The sequence below is a fragment of the Pezoporus occidentalis genome, unplaced genomic scaffold (genome assembly GCF_034315485.1).
Source record: "Pezoporus occidentalis ecotype Australia unplaced genomic scaffold, CSIRO_AGI_Poc_V1 ctg11, whole genome shotgun sequence".
NCBI classification, from domain to species: Eukaryota; Metazoa; Chordata; class Aves; order Psittaciformes; family Psittacidae; genus Pezoporus; species Pezoporus occidentalis.
Genome location: NW_026912886.1, coordinates 657,185 through 671,476, shown reverse-complemented (window position 1 = coordinate 671,476; position 14,292 = coordinate 657,185). Strand labels below are relative to the sequence as shown.

General features: G+C 40.9%; 1 protein-coding gene across 1 annotated transcript in view; it reads left to right on the top strand.

Moving 5' to 3' along the window:
• The window catches only part of TLN2 (talin 2), a 149,330-nt gene that overhangs the window by 121,606 nt on the left and 13,432 nt on the right, over positions 1-14,292 (top strand). The window contains exons 50-54 of the mRNA XM_062626283.1: positions 1,156-1,272; positions 3,289-3,474; positions 8,107-8,214; positions 9,649-9,754; positions 11,882-12,006. Coding sequence (XP_062482267.1) covers positions 1,156-1,272; positions 3,289-3,474; positions 8,107-8,214; positions 9,649-9,754; positions 11,882-12,006 — 642 coding nt within the window. The remainder of the gene's footprint in view (positions 1-1,155; positions 1,273-3,288; positions 3,475-8,106; positions 8,215-9,648; positions 9,755-11,881; positions 12,007-14,292) is intronic.

The following is a 14,292-nucleotide window of genomic DNA, read 5'->3' as shown; positions in this document are numbered from 1 at the left end:
TTATCCAGTATAAAATGGTACCTAAAACCTACATTTTAAACAATACCATGCTCAGGATAGGCATGGGGCCTCCTTATTTGGACGTTGTGGCTTGGGGAGGGAAGGGAAAAAAAAAAACCTTCAATAACTCTGCAGTAAGATATTGTGCATTTCTGATCTCTCTCTTCTAGACCTTTCCAGGAAGTATATAGGTATCAAAGCTCAAAACCCACACAGATTACGCTATACCTGTGATATGTTGATTTTTCTCTTCACCTGAGATGTTTTTTGACATTGGCCTCACAAAGATCTTGTGGCTTTGTGTTGGCAAAATACTTCCAGACGTGGAGATTTAGGTGATATTACTTCTGCTTTCACATTATGAGTGTCATGGTAGCTTCTTGCTTGGCTGGAAGCTATTCTCACTCTTGTGTTTATTGCTTATATGTAAGACTTGTGCCTCTCTTCAGAGCAAATGATAACAGTATATTGTTGAGATACTGCTTAGAAATGACTCATCTAGTAAAGATAACTGGTTTCTTGGCTCTTCCTGCCTCGAAGAGCTCTCCGTTTTAAGTCATAATGGTCAAGAAGCTGTCCTTTCTGTCTCTTCTTTTTTCACTGTAGCTATCATTTTTATCTCAACATACTGGGGTATAAGAAGGGTGTAGTTATTGCAGTGAAGATGAGGTCATTCTGCATCAGGACTATTGTATGTACTGGCAACAGAAACATTAATTCTGTTTCTGCATTTGGATTTGAAGCTGGTGTTTGGCTGCTCACTTACCTGGGGGGTTATGTGATTGCAGAGATGGTACTGGGTACCTTTCAACAAGAAATACCATACCTCAATTCACATCTCTTTTAACTTGCAGTGTAAGATGTGTGGGGAAAAATAGACACAAAGATAATCAATCTGTCTAAGAGAAATGGAAATGTTGTGAATTGATGGTGACACTCTGCAGCTAGCTGTGCTGCAGCTTACAGAGCTATTTCAGAAACTGGCCAGCAGGAGATTTGGTGTTTAGTCCCATAGCAAGTGCAGTTCATGAAGCTTCTTAGGCCCTACTAGAAGTAATAATCCTATCCAGCTCAATTTGCCTTGCTTCATACTCTATCTCTGAAAAATGGGAGGAAGGAATCATGTGTCTTTGTCTTCACTTCTGTCTCCTTCAGGTGATGGTAACCAATGTCACATCGCTTTTGAAGACTGTTAAAGCAGTAGAAGATGAAGCTACTCGAGGGACAAGAGCTCTTGAGGCCACAATAGAGTACATCAAACAGGAACTCACGGTACAGATCAGAACAGCCATATGTGGCAGTTTTTGGAAGCAGGCTCTTACACTCACACCAGGCAGCATTCCTCCTCAAGCTCCGCTTTACTGCCTTGCAGTGCATTGGATGCAGTTTGGTGCTCTCTACCTGTTGCAAATCACCTCTGAAAGTACAAATACAATGCCACTTCAGCCTATCTACTTTCAGATGTTAACAGTCCCCACACTGAGATTTGAGGTGCTACTATCTTGTGCATATCTGGAAGCAACTGCTGCTTCTTTGCTCTTTGGCTGTTAAGTTTTCACTACAGGTATTCTTTTCTGAGTCCAATGTTGTACCATTTTTTTTGATCCTGGCTTTGGTGATGTCTCCTCAGCATCATAGCTATATTGCACCACCAGTTTAATCTTGTTTCTGTTTTTCCTCTATTATGAAATGATACTACCAGTGATACATAGTCTGCTATCTGATATGCTGTCTCAGCAGGAATTAACTTCCACATTAGGTGTTAGACCATGACAATTGTTTTCCTTCCTCTTTAAAAGATATAAAAATAACACCGTAATGGTGCTAGCGCAGTTTTGCCTTGTCAAGTGCTCTCCACAAACAATCTATGTTTCGGTGGGTGAGCAATGCTGTTTTAATGAAGAAATGACTCTTGTTTATTTGGATCATTTAGGGTTTTTAAAATACCTGTACATAGTGATTGGGAAATCATACAGTGTCTGCAGTGAGAAAAACTCAATTCAGTACCTGTTCAGGAATGTTTTGTGCAAGGATATCTAGTGCACTTTGCTGTCATGTATGCTCATGAAGGCCTGGCTGAGTTACATTCCTTCCCATAACTCTGATCTAAAACCTGTCCTGAAGGATTGTGCATCACATCTGGTTGGTATCTGTTTGAAATATTCCTCCTCCTCCTTTTTTTTTGCCAGCATTGCTAAGGAATGGGTCTGTGGAGATGTCATCTTTTTCATAGGGAGAAAAGTGAAGTACTAGGAGAGGGTCAAGAGGAACCAAGGATGGCACGTATGTGCTCGAGAAAATCCCTCAAGCTTTATTTGGGACTCCAGGGATTGGATCGACATTGAGGGGTGTCCTTCACCCATTTAACTAAACTTTATTTTTTGATCTTCATTCCATTTCTGGAGGAAGAAAGTGAAAAAACTGATGACATGGGAGCATGGGATAGACCAGGCTTATGTGTGCCCACATATATGTATTCTGTAACCACTAGACTGCTTAGGTTGCACTGTGTGTAGCCAGGAAACCTCTCCTGGTGAATTGTGCACTCCAGGTTGCCCCTGCACAGTAACAAAATGGCAAGCAGACACAGACTAAAGCTTGGGAAAAAGAAATGTAAGGTAAAAGTAAGGTTACTCAGCTTTTATTGCCTACGTTGTGCCACAGTTCATGTATTCCAGTGTTCATGAGAGCAGTGTGTACTGTCAGATCATTTGAACTATTTTCACGCAATTCACCCTGCAAAATTATACCTTTAGGTTTCTAAGGAAGGCCAAGTACAGTGTAACAGACAACACTCCACCTCCATTTTAAGAGACATTTGACTGTTTCAGTGATGTTCTCATTCTGTCCTACACTGTGCTATTAACAAAGGCTTGGTAGGGCCCAGCCTTTGCAGAGGAAGGACCTCCTCATGTGAGCAGACCAGCCTAAGCAGCGGTCAGGACAAAAAAAGAATATAATTAAAGGAATGGTAATTCTTTTGATCCCATAACACTCTGAACACCTGCTCAGTGACAAACTGTCATCTGGGTAGTGCAATGGCAAATAAGATGGATGGGTTAATCTTTTTTTGTATGCTTCCCTCAGCTTATTGTTTCTCTCTGCTGTCTGTAGGTTAGCAGGCTTTTCAGGACCAGGCTCATGACAAGCAAGAATGATATTCAAGTACTCTGAATATGTTTCTGATTTCCTGCTGTTGGAAGGCTGCTTTCATTTGCTGACTCTTTCTCATGGATGTTCTGCTTTGACTTGAATCGCATCAGGCTTTCCTTCTGCTTTCGCTTTTAGGTGTTTCAGTCAAGCGAGGTTCCAGAAAAGACATCATCACCTGAAGAATCAATCCGGATGACGAAGGGAATCACCATGGCAACTGCCAAAGCTGTTGCAGCTGGGAACTCATGCAGACAGGAAGATGTGATTGCTACAGCGAATCTGAGCCGCAAAGCAGTAGCTGACATGCTAACAGCTTGTAAGGTAAAGATTCATTTGCTTGCCTAAGACTGATTCCCCCTCCCTGTGGTGTGCCTCTAAATCCCTCAAATGTTATAATTTGTTTGGTTTCTTTGTATTAATGCTCTGCTTTTCAGATGAGAAACTCAATGGTAAGGGATCATCTCTCAGAAAGAATTATCTGTGTTATGCACAGAAAAAAAGCAGCAGCACTAATACCGAGTCTTTCTGTTTGTGCAAATGAGAAGTTTTAGTTGACCTGAAATTTCCTACTTTTCAGTCTGCTGTTAAACTGGCAGACAAACAGCTTGTGCAAGTAGTAGATTATACAGATAATCTTACGGTCACAAATACAATTTCAGTATTGCTAGAACAGTGAAAGGAATGGTGAAAGGAATCACTCTGGTCTATTTTTCATAGTCCTTTTCCCCCTAAATCTGTTGGCTTGCTCGATTTCTGCTGTGCTTTTCAAAAGTGTGTTTTGCCTTTGCACCCTGTTTGCTACACTTGCTTGAGCTAAACAGCTTTGGAAAACTGAGCTGAAAATCTCTGGGGGGAATGTAAGTGTCATATTAAACCATTTGGCTTTGTTCTGATGATAAACAAGATCTAGGCATAAATTAAAAATGAAAGGGTTATAAAGATCTCATTCCTTTTGGTCCTTGGTAGGAACACAAAAGTACCTTTGCCAGTAAATTATATTTACTTGCTTTTGCCTTTACACGTGTGGAAAATGACAGTAAAATAACGGTGCTCCCTGTGAGGTGTCTGATTTTCAGCCTTTGATCAAATCTGAACTGCCTAAGTCAGTCACAGCTTAATACTGCCTGGGTGGAAGGGTTAACTCTGGTTCTAAACTGATTCCCATACGCAAGTGCAAGTCTTAATAGAACTTAGAACTGTTCATTTTACTGAGTTTTCTGTCGGGGTCTTTAGTCTGGCAGTTCTTGACCACTTTGCATGTTTCAAATTTGGATTCTGTTCTCTCTGCTTCATAAACCTGGAAGATCAACACAGCAAACCAGCTCTAATTTGCATTGCAGAATGAAATGACTGTGCCACTTACGTGAGAACTACTGTAGCCTATTATGTCGTAGGTCCAAGCCAGTTAATTGAAGCTTCTAAGGGAGGCTAAGAAGTGCTCATAGTTGTGGCGCATTCTAACAAATAATTCAGGCATAAATTCAGATGCTGAGGTGCACTAAGCATCCTTTGTCCTTTGGAAGTGGCTAGTGCCCCATTTCTGTTCCAGCGTCTCCAAGCAGACAGCAAAATCTCAGGAAGAGGATCCTCTTTTTCCAGAAATAATATAAACACACTCACACAATGTATAGCTCAATATGTAATTCTGAATATTTACTTATGAACATTCATCTTTTTCTGTATACATTTGTTCACAGTTAATGTAATGGTTTCAGAGTTCATGAATTGCAAGTTGGCCGACAGGATGAAACTTCCTGCAAATGGAACAGTGGAGCTCTGGGATGCTGGGAAAGCATCTGTGGTGTCCCAGGGAATTACCTTCACAAAGAAAGCAATCCTCAGAAGGAAAATGACTGGGAATCATTTTACTTATCTGTAATGATACACTGACAAGGAGTAAGGTCTAGTTTTATCTTGCCTAGCTTTCATAAAATCAGAGGTGGTTACTGGGCAAGCAGCAATAAAAGTTTTCAGGTATCCTAATTTTATGTATACACTTGAACTAAAATGTATGACGAAATAGCCATGTCATTTAACAGAGCTTTTTAAATATACAGTTTGTACCAGACTTTATTTAGCAAATCCTGTTTCTACAAATTTTGCTTAGAGCCTTAAAACTCTTATGCCATTAAGTTCTACAAATTGGTTACTGTACATGGCATTCCCATGATAAGCCACAGCTCTTGAATTTTATGGGTAGGAACCAGCAGTCTTAGCCTCAGTATGCCATGAAAGCTGTGCAAGACAGTGAATGCAACTTGATCTTTGTGATATTTGACAAATACTGGGGGAGTTTCCAGTGTGACTCAGCTAGTCTGTACAATAAGCACTGACAAATAATCAGATTTGGTATCCTTTGGGCAAGACAAAAGTACATGTGTATGACCTATGGAAGAATTATATAGAACATAGCTTAAACCTCCCTGCTGTGAGGAAGTTCCTTTTTGTTGCCAGCTGCCTAAGGCAAGTTGTAAGGGATCCGACTTACTAGCAGTTACTCATATGCTTGTGCTTGTTCTGCTGTATGTGAATTTACAGCACCCATTGCTAATTCTATGTTTATAAGAAGATGCCATTTTAAAAGACAGTGAGGTTGATGACTGCAGGATATAATGAACCAAGACAACTCTCATTGAAGTCAGTGGAAACACTGTAATTACATTTCACAAAGGTTAGAGCGGGCCCTAAGATAATAACAATTTCTTTATTACCTATTTGTACAAAATAATATCTATGCACTAAGTAACCTGTGCATTATATCACTATTATGTATCTGGTCTGAATTCAGTGTTGACCCAGCTTTAAGCCGGAGGTTGGACTATGTGAGTTCTCCAGGTTCCTTCAAATGGCACTGATTTTATGATTATTTCAGGACATTTTGCCTCTACAAGTTATTCATCAGTGCTGACGGGCTGGAAGTTGTGGTCCTAGGGCCAAGTATTGCTTGCTGCCTTACTGTTCTGAAAGAATGTGAAAAGAAAATGGGGTCTGATAGTGAAGGGAGGCTTCAGCAGGAGGAAATAAATGTGTACTCTGGGTCTTCGGACATGTTTCTGTTTGAGATGCTTCAGCAGGTTTTCTGTGCAAGTCTGGAGGAGTACACATCTTTGTTGTGTACACACTTGTTGTGTACTAACTTGGTGCAGTGAGATTGCTATTGGGATGTTTCTGCATACAAAAATGTCTTCCTAAAATAGCTATTACCTCTTTAGTCTGCTGTGAAGTATACAGCTTTAAGGCTCATTGAATTTCAAAAATGCTCCCAAAATATTCTGATGTCAGTTTTGGCTATGTATGCCAAGCATAAAAGGAAATTTCTATTCCTCTCCTACACATTTGCTCTAATTGCATGTGTATCAATAACGTTTAAGAGCGCAAGGAGGCGTATTAGGATGCTTAGAGTGCCCCGGCGGATCCTTCTCCCCTGCTTGAAAATTAAATATGGGCTGTTCTGGATGGTCTGGGCGTCTGGAGCTCATTTGAAGTGTTTGAAGCTGGGGGAAATCCTACCCTCTTTCCTCCCCTCGCCTTTCCCTGCGGATGGTTTGGGGACAGCCTGGAGAAGTTTCGTGCTCTGCTCATCTTGAGCTTCCCGGCAGAGGGAGCTCATAGACCGGCTGCGGGCCCCGCTGACAGCGGCGCTTGGTCGGAATGTTAAGGGCTGCAGCAAGGGCTCGAAATGGGCGAGCGGTGAGACAATGCCCCTGCCAGTGGAAGGCAGGAAGCTGCAGGGGAGGAAGGAGCTGCTCTGAGAGAGGAAATGCTGATTTTTCAAGGTTTTTAGGAAGTCCAACTTGTCAAATACTGGCACTTGTGTTTAAAAATAGTTCCCTGGAAGCTTACTTCAGAAAAAACAAAGCCGGAAGAGGCTGCAGGCTTCACTTTTTGTTAGAAAGAGCATGCTTGAATTAGTCAGGCTTCTGTTGAGATGTAAGGTATTGTACGTAATGAGAATCCTTAAGAAGTAAAAGCACTGACTCTGCTGCAGCTCCTCTGTATTTAAACAGATGGTTCCCGCACTGCATTGAATCCCCACATCAAGCTGAAGCCATTAACAAGCTTTTACTTGCAACATGTTACCAAATAACAAAAAGCAGCCAACCCTGGTTTTGGGTGGGTGGGTTGGTTTGGGTTTTTTGTGTATCTCGTGTAAAGTAATGATTTCCTGCACTTCTAAGGCAAAGTTTTCTATAAGGACCAGACTATTATATTTATCTTTTATAGTGGAGAAGGAAAAGTGAGACCTATGTTTGGCCCACACAGTGGGCTAGGGGTTGACTTTTTATTGGCCCAAAGTCTTCTGGTGCCAGGCCAGTGCTTTGGTCTCTAAACCAGGTGGCTATTTCTGCTTTCATTCCTTGATGGTAGGCTATACAGGCTTAAAAATGGGTTTAGCATATTCCTAACCTTTAAGATGTGAATGGCCATGTGTGGCCGGCAAAACTCCACTCACTATGTTTATATTTGTTGGTATTGGTAAAAAAGAAGAGCCACAACAAGATAACCTTTGCACTGCAAAACAGTACAAATGCAACCCAAGAGCCCATTCCAGCCCCAAGGTATTTTCCAAGTGATGTATTTTTCTTTAGAAGAAGTCATAAATCCTTCTGCGTTTTCAGATGGTTCTTCAAGGGTTTCTCTATTCAGCAGAAAGAAGTAGTACTACTGCTAGCAATACCTAATGAAGGATTAAGAAAGACTGCAGATGTACCCCCAGACAAGAGAATGTGCAGATGAAAGGAAACATGTTCCCAATGCCATTCTTGGAACTGGAGCTCTGCTGCTCTTTGAACACAATTTGCTTATGCCTTTACAACAGAAATGGTTGGCCCTCAAGCTCAAATGTCATTTGCATGTTATGAAAAATCTCTTCCCTTCTTTTTCCCTTATGTTCTCTGTGTTGACTTTTGCTTGTGGGAGCAATTTTGGGGTACTAATAGTCTGCCTCCTCAGCAAGCATCATATCACCCAGATGTGAGCGGAGAAGTTCGAGAGCGAGCCCTACGCTTTGGAACAGAATGTACCCTGGGATACTTGGAACTCCTGGAGCATGTTCTCCTGGTAAGGAGTCATCTGCATGCACATACTGGGTCACTCCCAGGAAGAATACTCTCTCTGATCTCTTTCTACAGTAGCTGCTAGTGACAAGCTTTTATCAGTTTGTCACAAGGTTATGAACAGTTTTGTTACTCAGGAAAAGCAAGCTAAAGTAAACTCAACACTTCAGCTCAAGCTGCAAGGTAGAAGGAAGACTAGAAGTACTTAAATGGGACTGAATTGGGATCTGATGAGTCCTGACCTAAAAATGGTCCCCAGCAAAGAAGTTAAAATAAAACACTTCAGTGTTTTTTAAGCCCACTGTAAGCATTAGGTATGTTAGGCACACTCCTGTCCCCCAGAGCAAAGATGTTACGTATTCTTTAGGAAAGCACTTTAACCTGCCTTTTGCAGTTACACCTACTCAATGCCACCCCAAAACCCCAAGCCAGCGCTGCCTCACAAAGAGCTCTCCAGCTCATGCCAGACATGGCATCCCCAAAATTCTACGTAAAACTTCTCATATCCAAGGTTAGGCATTTATCTGCAAAATGGGAAACATGCTTACAGAAAGATAAAATATGGTTTTGATGTGCATTTAGTTTGAGCTGCTTTGCAGAGCAGCTTTTGAAAACATGAAGAAAATGCGCACCTGAATGTGATTTTCAAGACTCTTGTTTTGCTCTTAAATCTTTCTTTATCTGTCACTTTCCTCTCAGAAGTAGTTTTTGAGTATATATGAATTTCCAGAACTTAATCTTTTTTCTCCCTACAACATGGTAATTAAAGATGCAAATGTTGTTCCTGTTTAGGAAAGAATTCAGCCTTACTGTCTGAATGTGTGACTGTTTTCCATTTGCAAAAGTGCCATTTAATACTTCATGCAAATCCAGCTCAGAGGGGCCTGCCTTTCCCTTCTATTTAAGGGTCTTGCCCAGGGTTGGCATTCCCATTGTGTTCACCATTGGTGATTTTTTCCAGAACAGGCAAGTAGAGCTAGCTTGCAGAACTCTTAATTCTGCTTCTTAGTAATAGTGATCATCCAGTTTGCTCATATGACTACCAGCAGTGTAGAAAGACTAAGCCTGATGCCTAAGTATAATGACTATAATGTCTGAGATTGGAGTGCTAAAACGTGTGTTCCTCACACAGTCACACATGTGCCTCTGTTTTGGACAATTCTGTCCTAGTTTCAGCGCTGAGAACTTCCAGACAATATTGCCAGTTCCTGTAGAAATGGGAGGCAGTGCCACTTTCCCAGCATGTGTCAGACATTGCAGGGTGGGCCTTTGCTCCTAGTGATTCATTGACAACTGTATTTCTTTTACTGCACTCATGTTTTTTTTCTCAGCCCATTGCTGCAGGAAATAAATCTTTCAGTAGTGTGGCTTGGGAATGTACCCGCATTCTCTGGAATCCTTACTAATATGCACTAGCACATTTTATCTTTTCCTCTAGATCCTTCAAAAACCAACTCCAGAACTAAAGCATCAGTTGGCCTCTTTCTCCAAGCGGGTTGCTGGTGCTGTTACAGAGCTTATCCAGTCAGCAGAGGCAATGAAAGGTGAGTTGGGCAGCCTTGATACAGTGTGCTTTATACTCCAGATGATGAACTGTCATTTTTGTAGTTTAAAAGAAAATAAAAACTAACAAAACCCCTTTTGATTATGTTCCCAGTGTCTTGGTACCACATACTTTCATTCCTCAAATTTCATTGCTGGTGTTCAGTTCACAGTCTTGGCAAACGTGTATATTTGACCCTCTCGCAATTAATATGGTTGGTCATAAGTTATCTGTGTGGCCTTCGAAGATGGAACCATCAAGCAGAGCTTGATTACTGAATACTCAGCCTCTAGTAATCGTGTCTATAAGTGCTCACAGTCCTGTCTGGGTCCAGCCCTGGCAAAGCATGTTAATGAAACCGTGAGACTTCAGAAAGTTGTGATCTGGAGCATAGAAGCAACCAGGTTGGAAAAGACCTAAGATCATCAAGTCCAATTGTTCCCCCAGCACTGCCAAGGCCACTACTAAACCATGGCACTAAGGGCCTCACCTACACGGTTTGTGAACCCTTCTTGGCATGGTGATTTTCCTAATATCCAGCCTAAACCTCCCCTGTCGTAGCTTGAGGCCGTTTCCTCTTGTCCTGTCACCAAGAGACCAGCACCTCCTGGCTCCATCCTCCTGTCAGGTAGTTGTAAAGTGCCTTTGTTTGAAGAGGAGCTGCTACAAGTTTGGCTTGACTGTGTTTATACATGCTGCCTTCATCAAAAATATCTCTTTCCCTGCTTATCTGCCAATATTAGAGCTTAATATAGATTTCCTTCATCTTGTACACTACTTGAACTGTAAGTTGTCTTTGGTAACATTCTGATATTTGATATAAAACACATATATATGTACTCTGTAGCGATTAGCAGCATGAAATGTAGCTCAGCAGGATTACAGTACCATATACTTCAGCTTTCTCCCAGCACATCAAAAGTAGGAGCCAGTCATTTTGTATTCTCCTGTGATTTGGTCATCCATAACAGAAACTGCCTCATTCTTTACCTGGCTTAATGGTAATCAATGGCTTAATCAATAAACATTCAGTGTTATTTCCTTGCTGTTTGAAGAATCAGACATGGGTTATGCTATTCTTGATGCAAAGTGCCAGTATCCTTCTCTCCAGTAGTTGTTCCTTAATAATGATTGATGTTTCAGTTGAGATTTTATTATTAGGTTCACCCAAACTTTCTGATCCAGTTTCAGTGACTTTTAAAAAGGTGTTAAGAGTTGTTTTCCTTTGTTCTGTTTTTTTCATTCTAGCTTAGTCTCCCTTTGCCTGGTGTACACTGCTTCCTATCCTCTGCTGTTTCCAGCTGTGATGCCACTTCCTCCCCTTGCCTCTAGTAGTTACGAACTTAGAAGTTTCATTTCTGGTTTCCTTTTCTCTCTCCATCTGATTTTCCTGTTGGCTGTCTCATTGCTTCCCTCAGTCCAGAACATGGATGCTTTCTGACTCTTGTCATCCAGAGAATAATGTTATGAAATGGAAAATAATAATGCACAGAGAAATCTGAGATTCATGCAGCCAAGTGTTCATTTTGTGAACCTCCAGAATTTCTTTGAGCCAAGAGAAATGCCAAAAACCAAACAAACCAAACCAAAAAAAGTTGGCCTTTGGCTACATTACAGAAAGTCTACATTGCTGTTAGAAACACGTTGCCAAAAGCATGCTTTCTGCAGTCAATAATAGCTTCATCTCTAGCCACTACCATAAAAAGAGACTCTGAAAAGTGTGCTGTGAATGGCTGTGTTGCCATGTAACATGTCATCTTTACCGTTCTGTCAGACTTCTCAATCTACCTTACCAAGTTAGCAAGCACATTAGTAAGAGCTCTGATAAACACAAGTTGAGTGACAGCTAGTTTTGTTCCCAGGATATGGCAGTATCCCTTTTTGAAGCTGCTTTGCTTGCACAGTTCTTCAGTTACTTTCATAATAGAGTAATCCTAAGAAAGACTTTCACTCTGAGTTACATTTCACTCTCAGTGACATAAACATTACTGTGTTTATGCCATTATGGTACTAAAATCAGCTTTCTACGATGTGCCTCCTGTGTTTGACACTTGATTGCAAATCACCCTGTTTGAGTGACAGCTCACAGTGGCTCTGAAGTTATTGTCTTTGTCTGTATTAATTTCAGGGACAGAGTGGGTGGATCCAGAGGACCCAACAGTCATTGCAGAGACAGAGCTACTAGGGGCTGCAGCATCAATTGAAGCTGCAGCAAAGAAGTTGGAGCAGCTGAAACCAAGAGCCAAGCCAAAGGTGAGTGTCCATCCCCACTGTTCCTTTGAAAGCAGAAGATGTGTATAGCCCATATATTGGTATATGTTTTGATACTGTCTCTGATAATGGTATAAATAGTCAAACCTTGCTTTGCTGTCAGTGCCATGAGACGTTGCACTGTATGGGACTCACCCTTGACGGAAGAGGGTAAACAGATGCTTTTCAGGGAGTGAGTCAAGCACCAGCCATGAGCAAGCAAAGTAAGAAAAGCCAAATGTTAGAGAATGCTTTTAAGAGTTACAGCATCACTGCTGTTAATTATTTACTTTTCAGTCACATTTGACTGATGTGAAAAGTCATTCACATTTGCTTTCCTTTAAGGGACGCTTTGTTCTCATCTTTAGTGTGTAGTATAGCAGGAGAGAGCAGTAGCAACACAGAAGGGGTTCAGGAGAATGCAAAGACCTTCAGGATTTTCTCAGATTAAAAACATGGCATTGTATGCCATGCTAAAAGAGCAGCTGCCTCAGTATCTAATGAGATATCTGGTATGACCATTTCTGTTTAATTTTCCTGAAGGAAAATAAATTGCAGTTCAGGTAGTGCTGCACGTTGCAAGTTCATTTCAAATGTGTGTCTGAATATACTAGATAAAATTAAGCCAGCTATTTTCATGGTGGTATAGAGGTAGTACATGAAACTGCCGCTGCTTCTGGTTGTATACATAGCTCACAAGACTGGATCACAGAGAATTGCTGCTTCTTGCCTTGTGTGGAATAACAGGCAGCTTTTGGAAGAAACTACTGTGTTGTCTGGAATTGCATGTCTTTAAAATGAAAATCGTGCTTTAGCTGTATAACTGATTTCAGTCAAGGACTATATATCCATTTCCCTGTTTATGCTGCTTTGTAGGCACAAAACTGTTTTCTCAAAGCTAATGAGAAGTCTTTCTAAAAGCAGGGCCTCAAGAACTTTCAGTGGTAGATGATTGTTTTCTGTACAGGGTGGTATTTTGCCATTGATGAACATCGGATGAAATAGGTTTTGGTAGCTTTGCTCTTTGAGGACTTCCCAGCCACCCCAGTCCTCCCACACTGCTTGGTGCTGGGAATAAATCAGCTCATAACAAAGAAATGCTCTTTGTCCTGCGTTTTTTAACAAGTATATCTATCTTATTTATAAAGAAAAGTGGTCCTTTCTAATGAGATTCTGCAGAGCAGAGGACACAGGCTGAGTACAAGGAGAGGAAGAGTCCTCCATCACCTTTTCTGTACAATCACTACACAATAGTGTATATGTGTTGCCTGGTAACCATGGAGCGGTTTCCTTCCAACATCTAAGCTTCTTCAGGGTCATTGTAATTTCACAATGAATGTAGATCTCACACCTGCTCCTCATTTAACATGGTGATTTGAGTGTCCAGTCTCTGTGATTTATTGCTCTGTTTATTTGCCTAAAATAAAACTAAACTGAATGTTTTTAGTAAATGAAACTAAAGTTCATATCCAGCCGTTTGTATAATTTTGGGTTTAAATAGCCTTTATAAGCTTTCTTAGATGTTTAATCCCTTTCACAGTAAGGATTGTAATTCACATGAAAGGTACTAGGAAGATCACAGAAGGGCTCATATATCACCTTTTCTGCTGAAGACTTGTAGCTCATATCCTCCCAGAGTGGGATTTCCTGCTTCTGAACAGGCTCTGCCTTTGACAACATATCTAGTGTTGTAGTGTGAACGCCTAGACTAGGTAAGGGGGTTGATATAATTGATTTTTCTTATGCTTAGTCTATGAAATGCAGGAATAGGAGCTATCTTCTACAATGCAACAGACCAGTGCTGCAGCTAGTCGAGTGTTCTGCTTTGATTAACAGTAATCATCAAGTGGACTTGCAGAGAAGTCATTAGTTGGTAATTTTAGAATAATCTGCCTGCAGGAAATCCATCATCTTCATCATTATTAATTGGTTGCTGCTTCTCTGTTTTTGGGTAAGCTTCTGTTACTGGGGCAGGGAGTGAGAGTCATTTCATTCAGGTTTGAAATTTTCATCTTTATGTGTTCCAGTTTGTCTTATTACTTCTAAAGAAAAAATTCCCTAGTTGAAGGTGGGGGGTTCTCTCATTTGTTCTGCTGTCTGAATTTTTTTTTATACTTTTGGGTTTTTTTTCATTCTTCTTTTCCTTGTTTTCTCTTCATATTTTTGCACCTACCATACCCCTTTGCTGTCTTAGACTGAGACCAATAGCATGAGATGTCTTCATTTTCCAGTACTGGGAATCATCTCAGAGAACATTCTCTAATAAGACACAGACCTGTTAACTGCTGC